General features: G+C 38.5%; 1 protein-coding gene across 1 annotated transcript in view; it reads left to right on the plus strand.

The window, feature by feature from the left end:
- Window positions 1–8,297: 8,297 nt before the first annotated feature.
- Window positions 8,298–13,928, plus strand: part of TSEN54 (tRNA splicing endonuclease subunit 54) — a 7,162-nt gene continuing 1,531 nt past the window's right edge. The window contains exons 1-5 of the mRNA XM_072403227.1: window positions 8,298–8,786; window positions 9,791–9,854; window positions 10,821–11,024; window positions 12,383–13,058; window positions 13,230–13,357. Coding sequence (XP_072259328.1) covers window positions 8,557–8,786; window positions 9,791–9,854; window positions 10,821–11,024; window positions 12,383–13,058; window positions 13,230–13,357 — 1,302 coding nt within the window. The 5' untranslated portion in view covers window positions 8,298–8,556. The remainder of the gene's footprint in view (window positions 8,787–9,790; window positions 9,855–10,820; window positions 11,025–12,382; window positions 13,059–13,229; window positions 13,358–13,928) is intronic.

Here is a 13,928-nt window from a genome sequence, read left to right on the forward strand (position 1 = left end):
AAAATTCCGCACAAGCTGCCGGCTGCATATGGATGCATTGTACTAATAATAAATAATAAAACCAAATAAAGAAATCATTTTTATGCTTTCTCACACTATTGTAAATAAAACACGTGTTTTTGCTAGGCTTAATATTTAAGCAAGATGTGACACGAATCACTTAATATCTATCTGGGTACAAAGACAGCTGTGATAACAGGACAACCACATCAAACCATCCCAGCAATCTGGTATCTGCTGCCAATTGGACATTGACCAGCACTAGGAATCATTTCCTCCACTAAGTGTTTAAACAGGAAAAAATGAATCTGTGCTTTGTTCTAAAGGACTCAAATAAAGAGTACAAGAAAACCATCCATTTTATTATTTATACCCAGTGGCATGGGTGTACCCCAATTCTGCTCTCTGTACCAAAGTAAAGTCAGAGCCAGTGTCATGGGTAGGCATTACTAGGAGGAAATACACAGAACTAAATATATGTCCCTGTACAAGGCTTTTTATATATTTTCTATTATTTCTTGCGGGTGCCTATCCAAATTAATCATACATTTGTGAATTTGTTGTAAAGTTTCTTCCTGCTAGTAACAGCACTACCTGGTGCAGGCTGATAACCCCATGCAGTGTTGGCAGCCTTCTGTGTTCGGTCCACATAACCAGGCTGCTTATCTGCTAACGAAAGAAAATCTCCAAAAATAGCAAGAAATTAACCTTGATGGGGTTTTATTCCTTCTTATCTCTAACACTGAGCAAACTAAAGGTGGACCGTATGATCAGCCCACTGATCTTATTGGGTTTATATACATGATCTGAATCAGATTTTGACAGTACACCCAGCTCTGTAATCAGGGATGGTTTCACATCAAATGGGCCCTGGGCAGATATAAAGTGGAGCCCTTGGCTATCTGCCCCCCCTACCAATCTGTCATATGGGATTCTGGAGAAGCGGACGATAGTCTAACCCACCCTAAAAGCGGCCTGACTGTTACTTCATATATATTGATGTAGTCATTGGCCATACCATCCGAACAACAACTTCAATTAAAGCTAAAGGGTGTCCCGACAAACAGAGACCAAGTGCTAGCAAATGATTTTTATATTTATTTTTTTTGGATATAAAAAAATTATACGCAAATAATTTGATAGTGTACATGAATCTTAAGAATGGCCACTTTACTTTAATTTTTTATGGCACTCAAGTTTTTGCTAATCTTGTCTGTTTTAAAGAATATATGTAACCATTTTATTAAATAAATCTCCTGCAATTATATCCTATAGGATCTCTGCTGATGGCCTTTAGTTTTGTTTTAATGGTATCAGTTTCAGATGCTTCTGATATTAATCAGAATAGACTGACAGTTGCCTCTGACCTGCTTTGAGTGGATTTTGCATATCTGTAGAGCTGTATGGGAATGGAAGACCAGCTTAAAGCAAATGATAACTAGTGGACAGGAACATAGACAAACGACAGAATAATATAATACCATTTCAATCCAATAAAAAAAAGTCCCATAAAATTGAAGCCGGTGCTAAGCTGTTTGGGAGGATTTGGAAAGTACAGTAAAAAGTGTTTCAGTATCTCCTTCCTCATCTAATTCTATTAAAAAAAAAAAAAAGTACACCATCAATCTATTATATTGTGCAGGAGAGTGTCACACCCTCAGGAAAAGAATGTCGTCTGTCATTAGCAGGCACACGATAAGGTATTACCTGACTTTAGTGTTTACATAACAAGTTAGGGGAATCCTGCATTCTGTCATCACTGCCTTCAGCTGATCAATACCTAGAAGGCCAAGATAAGCTCTACAAAGGAGAAGGATTCCCCTGTGGGGAATGTCACAACAATGCATACCCTGCAGGGCTAGTAAAGTCCTGTGATGTCCGAACACATTTCACTTTAATCATTCTATATTTTCAGTATTTCAATCATATATATAAAGATCTTACGGAATACGGGGATTTTTGTCTGACTCTCAATGTATTGCATTTTTGGTTTTGATATTGAAACAGATGATGTTTGTTTGCGGACAATGATGTTGAGAAGGGTATAATATTATATTTTATTTTATGTTATAGAGGTAGTCCCCGGGTTAAGGACATCCAACATACAGACAACTCCTAGATATGAACGGGGCTTCCCTGTTCCCTCGTGTGCAGGATGGAGGCTTGAAAGGGATGGTTTGCATGACTTGCAGAAGAAATCCTTTGCTAAACATAGCTGAGACTAAGTTCTTCTGCAAGCTCTTGTAACTCTTTAATGACCAAGACAAACTCTGCAGTTGTTTCTTTTTGTATATCAAAGAGAAGCTTGCTCCAGAACTTAATGAATGTCTAGGCTCCATAAAGTTTTTTATTGCTTTGTTTGTGATAAACTCACAGTGATGATTTTATACAGTAACTGACACCACGCTGCCTAATAATATGTTGAGACAAACATCTGTCCTCATTGCATTTATTAAAATAATGTACCTGTTCCAACTTACATACAAATTCAACTTAAGAACAAACCTACAGTCCCTAACTTGTATGTAACCTGGGGACTACCTGTATTTATATTTATTATATATATTGTTTTTTATCCTTACCTTTTAGGTTAGTATAAGGTTAAATCACTTGTCATTATATATATATTTATTATACAGTATATTTTCTGTATGTATCTTGAGCAGATTTATCTTCGCTTCATATACAGGAGACACAGCAGGAAGTAGGATTACCATTGAAAGATTTATCTTCACCTCCTGAAGACAAACTGACATTTGTTGGCTTGACAAAAATAGACTATGGGAAAAGTCTTTTTTTTTTGGGTATTGGGTATTTGTAATACTTAAAAAAGCAATCTAACATATTTACAATAAATCAAATAGAGATTAGTTTTATAATCAGGGTAATTACCTAGGGGATTTTTTACTTTTACTAAGGAAAAAAAGAACTTTCCAGGCACATTGTGTGCAATAAATGGATTTTAGCATGTTTAATGTCAGAGCACTTTGCAGAAGGTAGTGCCAGTACTATGTCACATGACCACATTTTGGGTGCTGCTCTGAGCTTAAAGTCAAGTGCCTATAACAGTGGAATTTTCTTTGTGAAACTTCTGGGATATATAATATTTTAAGTAATGAAAAAATATATACATATTCCTATATATTTCACCTTTTTTACATTTCCTATCATTTGTACCTTAATATTGAAACAATATCCCTTTGTTGCCCATGCATTGTCACAGATGCCTGTTTTGTTTGTTGTGTATTGTGATGATTACCCATTTGCTACCCACTTATAGTAAAGATTGCCCGATTGTTGCCTGGACATTGTAATTATGCCTTGATTGTTGTCTGTGTATGATAACAATTGCCCATTTGTTGCCCATGTAGTGTATTCATAGTATGTTTGTTGTCCCTGCACTTTAATAGTTACCTTTTTGTTGCCCAATTATTGCAGTATTTGCCTGTTTATAGCATATAGGCATTTTGCTTCCCGTGTACTGCCCATTCTCTGCCTGTGTATTACCAAGTTGTCCATTTCCCTATTATTAATATTATTATTAATAATAATATTATATTATTATTATTATTATTAATAATAATAAATAGTATTTATATAGCACCAACATAATATTCAGCACTGTACATTAAATAGGGGTTGCAAATGACAGACAGATACAGATAGTGATACAGGAAGAGGAGAGGACACTGCCCAGAAGAGCTTACAATCTATTTTCAAGGGTTACTCCAAGGAGTACTATATTTCTATAATCCTTTGCAGGCCTGCCACATCACATCATACCCTGCCCTCTGTTAAACTCTTGAATTTTCCATTTTATTTAATTTTTTTTATCCTGTTTCTTTTTTTTCTCCAAGAGCAGAACATTGTACATTGAAGGAAATATTGTGAACAAGCAGACAGGTTTATTTTATTGCAGAAGGGAGATCACCTGTCCTTTCTGCAACAACACATTTTTTTTTTTACTTTAGTTTTGCTTTAAGGTGACAGGCCAGCATTAATAACCTTTAAAACTAGTTAGAAAAGGGAATAGGGAATCAGTGTTTTTTTTGTTTGTGCTGCCACCTAGTGTGTGAAAGAGAGATTTTTATTTGACTATCATTTGTAATGTAATGGCTGGTAAATTGTACATCTGCTCAAGATACATACAGAAAAAATACTGTATAATAAATATATATATAATGACAGGGGTTTTAACTTTATACCAATCTAAAAGGTAAGGATAAAAATCAATATATATTAAATATAAATACAGGCAGTTCCCAGGTTACATACGAGATAGGGACTGTAGGTTTGTTCTTAAATTAAATTTGTATGTACGTCGGAACAGGTACATTATTTTATTAAATGCAATTAGCATAGATGTTTGTCTCAACGTATTATTAGGCAGTGTGGTGTCAGTTACCGCATGAAATCCTTACTGTGAGTTAATCACAAACAACGCAAAAAAAAAACATTATGGAGCCTAGACATTCATTAACTTCTGGAGCAAGCTGTGCTTTCATATGCAAAAAGAAACGACCGCAGAATTTGTCTTGGTCAATAAAGAGTTACAAGAGGTTGCAGAACAGATCAGACTTCTTCAGCAAGTCATGTAAACGGCCCCCTGGCCCCATCAAGCCTCCATCCTGCACACAAGTGAGCAGGGAAGCCCCGTTCGTATCTAGGAGTTGTCTGTATGTCAGATGTCCTTAACTCGGGGACTACCTGTATAGACAAAAGGGTCTCCTCCAAAGTTAAGAAACCAAATCAACACCCCTAAGTTTGATGTTGTAAATATGCATAAAGTTGAAAAGAATGCACTCCTTCTGGACTTGAGAAAAATAAATTCATTATTTTATTTCCCACGATCTGACTATTTCCAAATAGCTACCAGGCATTTTTTTCACAAAACTGTACATTTAAGCATGTAAACTTTGGTATTAAAATATAGGTAAAACATAGATTCCATCTGTTAATGTAATTTCAAAAGTAAAAAGTAACTTTTAGTATTCTATCTTACAACTGCAGCTTTTAATGAAATATTATATGGACTCCATATATATATATATGTAAATCAGCTCTCATACTGCCCAAAGGTTTCTCCAGTCGTCCTCCCCACACTATGGGTCTTGGTGCCCATCCGCTGTCACATCCAGACAAAGATGGTAGAGGCATGCGCTGCTGTGCTCCGGGGGTTGCATGTTTATGGGCAGGCGTGTATGCTGTGTTTGTGGCTGTTGCTGTGACTTTGCACCAACCACCTTGCTGTTCATTGTTAGTACACTGTTTTCATTTGCTGTGATTTGTGACTGGATCTGCTGCCTGCACAGACCTTTGGACACCAGCTGTCTCTATACCAGAACCTCTCCATCCTAAAACTCCAAGTAGGGTGACCCTATGGCACCTTGCAGCAGGGAGCCTGGTGGCTACTAAGGCAAAGAGACTCTTTTCAGGTTGCATAAATTGCATAAAGGTTGCTTAGGTTGCATAAGTTATGTGTCTTGAATAATCATGTTCTAGCTGCCTGAGAAGGACCTAACAGATGCATTAAGATGCAACAAGGAAAAAAGTATTATTTTAGGTAAGCATAGCCCAAAAAATATTTTGTATTCTCTGACATGCTACTTAAACCAGCTACCTATTGCAGCTTGGAGTCAGAATAATCACAGGGTCAACACCATCGGCCTGATTTATTAAAGCATTCAACATAGGGCCAGACTTCCAACATAGGGCTTGATTTATTAAAGCTTAAAGTCTGGAGAAGATAAACTACCTGTATCTTAATGATCCAGCAAATCTGGAATGGAGTTGGTCCAGGATTGAAAATATTTGCTAAAAATATGCAAATGAATGAACCTGAATGCTGAACCACTCTTTTATGATAGTTTATCTTCTCCAGTCTTTAAGCTTTATTAAATCTGACCCAATGTTGGAAATCTGAAAAAATGATGCCTGATTTTTGCAAGTTTGAATCCCTGGGCAAAAACAGAAGTACTTCTGCTTTGACATAATGCCATAAAATATACTGATAGGAATAGGAGCCGCCTTTTTAAAAGTGAACCCCTGACAAATTGGCACCATTTTGACTGTAATATGGAAAGCAAATACAGACAAACTTAATGGTGTCATGTTAAACCTGAACAGCTTTATTGAGCAAAAAGCTGTACAAACATTAGATAATTTTAGAACTGTTTAAAATAAATCACCATGACTCCTAGTTTATTCTAGAGTTAGAAATAGTGAGTCAATTTAAAGTAAATCACTGATACATGAAGTTACCTATGGTCGGGTTCATACTATCATTTTGGAGTAAGGTATGGCAATTTTTATTATATTGAATGGCACTCCAATGCACACTATAAGTGGACATGCATTGAGGTGCACCCATCCATACTCATCAGACCATAGGGTAAGACAGTTCCAACCTACCCAAAGTATATACATTTTGGTACTTGCTGAAGAGTGAAGTCTTCTATCCCTAAAGGACAATATTGGTAAGATATCTGTGCTTGAGTTTCCAACACATACAAGATGCCCAGAAGCAGACTCAGACCACCATTACCCTATTATAATAAAATATACATTTAGAGTAGAATGATCATTACACTCATACCTACCCATACACATTTACACTGCATATACCAAGCAAGAGCTCTCCTGTACCCGTCTTCTTTTAGGTGGGAAATCTTTGCCCATCTTGTTTGGTGTGCCAGGACGACGTTACCTCCATGCATGCCCCGGGTGTTCATTTATCCAGGCAGATGCCAGTGTTCACAGCTCAATGCAAGAAGAAAACGAATGTAAGAAGCTTTTATCATAGATTAGACATACATTATACATTTTCTAAAATAAACTGCCCTGGCTTGCACTACAAAACAGGTAAAGTTCCTTTTAAAATTATTTTTTAACACTTAAAAGAGTTGTATTCTGTATTCTGTGCATTACAGCAATGCTTTTTAGATTAGACAGTAATGATGAGTTTATCGCTTGTTTGTACATTATATATATATATATATATATATATATATATATATAGAAACATATATTTGATTGTACCTGTGGGGCATTTTATATTTGAGCCTCACCATAGAATGTCCCTTTTTGCACCCCAAAGAGATGTATAGTCCCCCTGTGATCTTGTGGGGTGCAGGGGTACCATAGTTTGCACTGGTTAAGAGATATTACCAAGGGTCCCCTTACACAGACAATGTCACTTTGCCCTGAATGGCCAAATAAAAGTAAAGTAGAACTGAAGTCTGTGTTGCGGCGGCTGGGCGCAGTGTATTTGCACATCATGGCGCACTCCCCAGCCAAGGTGAACTCCTACAGCAATGTGCGTTTGTTATCTTCCTAATCACTCAATTTAAAGCACTGACATCTTCCCTGGTCTCTTCAGCATTTTTTCACATTTTGATTGGCTGGCTGGGAATGAAATGCACGTGCACAGGAGTTAACTCATCCTGGTCTGCAAGGCATGCGCGGGACATACGCTGAGCTGCACATGTGCATTCAGACCCATTGGCTCAAAGCAGACCCGTTGTTGTAAATCTATAAAAAATATGCCTGATCCTTGCAGGTTTGTACTTCTTCTTGGACATAATGCCATAAAATATACTGATAGGAATAGGTGTCCTTTTAAAAGTGAACCCCTGACAAATTGTCACCATGTGCATTAATAATAAAACAGCCAGCAAGAAAAGCAGAGAAGACCTATCGAGACAAAAGCCTGTTTAAGTGGTCTGTCTATGAATGTATTGTCATAACTTTCACCCAAGACTCACACATTACATTAGACGTGTGTGTGAATCCCAGGTGAGGAGCTGAGCGATTACCAGCAGAGGGCGCTGTGGGAGCGCTGCATGCAGGTCACGTGTGCGGTGTAAACATTCGGTCAGCCCGGTACTCGGTGAGGTATGGGGGAGGGGTAATGAGTGTAACGGGAAGTCCGAACACACAAGGCAGCCGGCTCTGGTAGTCAGAGGAGGTGTGTGTATCGGCTGCCATCCCCGTCACATCACCCATGTGGGCGGATAGCCGGGCCCGGATGTCCGGTGCAGCAGAGCCCAATATACAGGGGTGGGGGCACCTAGAGCCCAATATACAGGGGTGGGGGCACCTAGAGCCCAATATACAGGGGTGGGGGCACCTAGAGCCCAATATACAGGGGTGGGGGCACCTATAACCCAATATTCAGGGGGAGGGGGCACCTAGAGCCCAATATACAGGGGGGGCACCTAGAGCCCAATATTCAGGGGGACACCAGGGGTATAAAGGTTGCTGTGCCCATTGTTTTGGACCGGAGACCCTTGCCCACCTTGTATCTACCCAGCTTCAATAGCACAGCTTGGAGATATCAGACTTGATTCAATTACAAATAATTAAAATCTCCTCCATGGGAAAGTGGAAAGGAAAACAGACATGTTGTTACAACTTGTATGTGTAAATAAACCATATACCTGTAGGTAATAACATTTTCCAAAAATAGGAAGGGTTAGGGTTTTCTCTTCCTCCTGTGTCACTGTCTATATTTTTCGGTCATTTACAACCCCTATTTAATGTACAGCGCTGTGTAATATGTTGGTGCTATATATATCCTGTTTTATCAATAATAATAAAATAATATTAATTCTGTCTTTTAGTCCAGCAGAGCTGTTTGCTGTTCGAAGTCAGCAGCAGAGCCTTCCTCAGCGCTCTCATGGGCAGAAGGACTTTTTGCCGGATGGCTCAGAAGCTCAGGATGCAAAGTTGCAGATGTGTCGTACGGACCAATGGGAACTCTTAGAGGAAGAGCGAGTTGAGCGTTTGTAAGTGAATGAGTACAAAAAAGATTCATCTTAGAGCAGTGTTTGCAAGAGCTAGCTCATAGAATGATGCCACAAACCATCCTTACTACAAATAAATCCTAAAACTACAAATCAATATATTGCCGCATACTGCAGAATGAAGTGTTGGGGTTTTTCTGCCCTTCTGGGCAATGTTTTGATGTCATAAATCTGCTGTGCAAGTCACTTATTATTCAGTACACTATGACAACCTTTCTATCACATCTGGTATACCAAGGACACTTCCAAAGATGACTGTTGGGTAGATGCAGATGAAATTTTTTTTTCTGAAACTTAGTAGTCTATTTATAAAGCAGTAAATCTGACATCCAATATAATGTAGACAATCTACCAGGTCTGTGTGCTTCAATGACCGATTCTCCACCAAGGAATGTCAGATTCACTGCTTTATAAATAGACCCCCTAGTACTTCCAAGCTTTCTAATTTTATATACAGTTAGCACGTGAACTAATTGGTTCCTTGTTCTGCTTCTTTTTCTTGCATTCCAAACCTGCTCTATAAAGTCTGTAAGAGTCAAATACTCAAAAAAAAATGTTGTGGGTGTTTTTCTATTAAACTTTATTTTTTAAACACCTGTCATTGAGGTCCAGGGCATATATTTATTGTTCATAGCTTCTATACCTAGGTGCATGCTTTGGTATGTTTATTATTCTCGGTTTATCAGATGTGTCATATCATAGTGTTGTAATATTGTTCTCATTCAAATACTAACAAGGCTTTTTTTGTGGATGTGATACTGTGAAAAGTTTAAAGCACCCACTGATAATTATATATACTCGCATTATTTCTAAGAGGTATAAAATCTGATTTCAGTCATTTTACCATCAGCTAATATACTGTGCCTGTGTTATATGAATCCATGTGGAGTTATATTATATTCCATGCCCTAATCATGGCACATAATTGCGTGATTGTTTTCTAATGCATTCATGTCTCAGATTGTTTAATTTCTTTATTTTTATAGAGGAAGTTTGGGAAGAGGAATATGGAAAGCGGAGGAAAACTTGGTGGAACTGACTTTGCCTGCGGTATGTACATTGGTTCACTTGCCATAAACATTTATTTATTGATTTTAAAAGCATACCTAAACTCAGAGTTTTTACTTTACATAGAAGGGTAGACAACCCTTTTTTTTTAAAGTAAAAGTTTTGTTTGTTTGTGTTTTTTAAAGTGCAACACTCTAGGCCTAAGCAATCAAGAATAAAATGAAGTGCAGAGCCTTCCAGGATACCTACGTCACACATCCCGGGAGGCTTTTGGCTGCTCCTGCGCATGCCTGAGTATCTTGGGCATGCACAGAAGGGCCCTTTCATCAATAGAAAAAAAATTCCCTTCTCACGCATGTGCAATGAGATTGGAAAGCTTTTTCCCAATCTGAATCACCTGATCTCATGCCTGTGCAGTGCGAGATCGGGTTACGCAGGAAGAAGATGAACCCGGAAGAAGAGAGAAGATGTCGGCGCCTGCCGCTACATAACCCGTCCACCTCCCTGAGCCTGTGATGTTTCCGGAAGACATGGTCTGCGGCTACGGGCCTTCCCAGCGGGGTCCTTCTCCTGGCCTGAAATGGACATCATACAGGCAATGACATGGACAGGCAACAAGGATCCTTCCTATTGTAAACAAAAAAAAAAGTAGATGAACCCGGACTTAAGCATGTGACTGTGGCTTTCGGAGAGTAAAAGGGTATTAGGTTTTATTTTTATTTCCCACCGTAGCCTGGGAATAGACTGCTAAGTTGGAAGGGGGTTGTTAGTATCCTGGAGATCAGTTTTTAATAACTAATGGGGGACACTAAAGAAAGGACAATAAACCCAGAGCCTGACTTTTATAGCAATCAATACCTGTAAGCCTGCATCTGATTTGATATACAGTTTTCACTAAGCTAAACTTTGTTTTCTTCACACTTCCATGTGGTTTTCCCATCTTTATTACTGTAAACTTTAGTTGAAAAGTAAGCACATTAAATACAATGCAGCTATTGTTTTGTGTAGGGCAAATTTTGGCATACAATGGGTTTCACCATAGAAGGGAGACAGTACCTGCTGCCCGAGGAAGCTCTCTACTTGCTTGAATGTGTAAGTATTATGCTTACATTCAGTTCTTGTGACTATGAACATATTTTGTCAAGTTTTATTTCTCCCACAGATTTAGGCTACGTACACCCTTGCAATGCTTCTTTTCTGATAATCAGCTCAGCCTGATATCATACTGGTGTATCCACTGACGATGAACGACAAACAATCGTAATAAAAGCGAAGGGGGGGGGGAGCTTGCAGCGGGGTGCCACTCCATCGCTCTCGCCTCTCCATAGAGCAGTACGGTGCTGTATGTACAGCACTAGTTCATGCATCGTGCAGTCCTTAGTCGTTGGAAAGGATCGTGAAAGATACTTTCCAACGACAAATATTGCACAAGTGTACCCAGCTTTAGGTATCATCAGGTAACATCACAGGAAGATAAAGAAAGTCACAAACTATTGCAACTGGATGTGGTACCAGAATTATACCTCCTACTCATATACTGAGTAAATTAAATTTGTATCAGCATTTTGCAGTCTTTGTACAGCAGCATTTAAAATTAGTGAAGGAAGCTGAATAAAGAGAAATGTGTTTATCTGTTTCAAGTTTGATATGGAGATCTTGGAAAAGCAGTGGCTAAACATACAAGTAGGATATTTCTGACTACTAGACATAAAAAGTTGGTAATCAAAAAATTTTTTTTTATATATATACACTGTATGTTGAGCCGTAGGAAGGCCGGAGAAACACATTTAAATGCTTGTCTTCTCAGATCATTATGTGACAATTTAGTCTTGTGGTTTCCTTGGCTGTGGTTTAAAACGCTTTTGATGAGTGATCTGTGCACGGACTCCACCCTCTCATAAGAAGTTGTGTTAGTAAACATATGTAAACTAACAGTTGTGTTAGTTACAAATGCAAAATTCAAGCCATTATATATAAAACAATCCTCTTTATTAAAGCTCTTTTAGGGCCACTGTGAACTAGCTTTAAACTTGTCGTCCATGAGCAAAAGCAGCTTGATTTCAGGAACATTTTGCTTGCATTTGACATCACTTTGTGGGGCTTTTGAAATAATCAATTGGCGGGTGTATTTGACCTGCAGTTAACCTGATTCAGGCCTGCATGACCTCAATCTAAGTGTCAGCATCTAGCTCTTTAAATGGATTTTGCATTCTGATTGACTTGTATGAGGAGAAAAGCAATTGACATGAACAACAGGGGTTTGTTCTCCTAAATATCTAGACTAAATCCCACTAACCAGTCATGAAGTATTATAAAAAGAAATTTTGATTGCCCTGTGAAGTAGCACAGAAACATTGATAGGTCATCTCCCTGCAATCCCTTTCCTCTCTTTGTTAGATGAATGAGATGAAGACATATATAAGTGCTCACTGGCATTACAACAAAAAAAGAAATGCCCCTTTTTATTTGCCTAAGTTGCGATCATATGAAGCACAAATCCCAATCTTCCCTCTTCTGCTTTAAGTTTTGTTTTTAGGGTCTTGTTTTATAGGTCATGTGTGTTGTTATAGATGCAATGCCTATGTTCTAAAATCTTAAAAATTACAATCAAGTATTGTTTTGGTTGCAGTTTAAAAACTGGATCTGAAACAGCAATAAACAATGGCAAAGAACAAGTCAACTTGATCACTGCTAGTACCTGCTGCCCCAGTGAAGAGAATGCACCATCTTCCAAAATGCCAATGCATCAGAGTAGCCAACAAGGTGGTGATGAACTAGACTGCCAGCATTCAAATTCTAATGTGAAATCCCCATGTAAGAGTTCCCCACCTGCTCCTAAAACTTCCAAGGCAGAGGTAACATTCCCAGCCAGTATTCGATGGGACTTCTCCAACATTTGTTTTCCAAATTGTGCACCCGATCAACCACAGGTTAAGATTCCAGATCCGGAGCCAACTTTGCTACCAAAGAATGTGTCGGGGCGTCCCGCAGATATTTCTTGCTGGTTAGGGAAGCTCAATCTGCGCCGAGAGAAGACATCCAGAAGAGAACAAGAACAATGGGAATGGGAGCGTAAATACAAAACTAGTATTAATGCAGACCCCAAAGTAAAGAAATGCAGCAACTGGAAGGAATACAAGGAGCTTCTGCTGGAGAAGGCATGTCAGAGAGACCAGGACAGACCTCCTTGTCTTTGGAATGACACTGTTCGACCATTGCTGAAGCCTGGTCCTATCAAATCCACAGGTGATTGTTTGATGTACATTTATTGCTGTGTTCACTCTTAAGCATGTGCTTCTTGTTTTATACTACTTAGCTAAATTCCAATAGTGTGAATATATACTTTTCTGTGTTGCTGTTTGTCCCTATTATTTCAGGACCTATGGAAAGTATTAACATTTGCATTTCTTTATTCAGCCGCTGTTTTGGAAGAGATCACAGTGATGAGCCAAACTACTATGCTAGAAGACAGCAAGAGGTATGTATATGAGTGTCCATGGTTTACGCTTACAATTATCACAAGATGCTTTTGTACAAGTGTGTATGTTATGTGTATTTAACCTGTGTTATCCGATATATAAATATTAACCTGTGTTATCCGATATATAAATTTTAAAGCATTGCAGCTTTTTTTTTCACTGGAGAATGCGTCTCTAGTTGTGAATTTACCTAAACAGAGCAGGCAGCACCTAAAATCTCTTCCTTACCACACACATTGGTGTCTATCCAGCACCTTGCACAGACTTTGCATACTCCTCACAGCTACCTGTTCTCCAGCACCCACAGTTCACTTCTCAGTATTCATGCCACCAGGGAGATTTGGGAAACCGATTCCCAGCATCTATGTCACAAGTATGACCTGCATTCCAAACACAAATCTCACTTTTGTAAATCCAAGTAACCAGTGGATTGTCATCTACAGGACACCAGTATCCGTGCTAGCACCGCAATGATCGTTTTTATGGAGTACTGTATGTGCTTTGCCACATTCAGTAATTAATTTCCACTCTCTGTACATTAACCCTCTGTGTTCTTGCATTTTGAATTTGTTGATTTGTTGAAGCACATTAAACATGATCAATTTGTATTAATTTGAATATAATGCAGGCCTAGTTT

This window comes from Pyxicephalus adspersus, chromosome 3 (genome assembly GCF_032062135.1).
Source record: "Pyxicephalus adspersus chromosome 3, UCB_Pads_2.0, whole genome shotgun sequence".
NCBI lineage: Eukaryota > Metazoa > Chordata > Amphibia > Anura > Pyxicephalidae > Pyxicephalus > Pyxicephalus adspersus.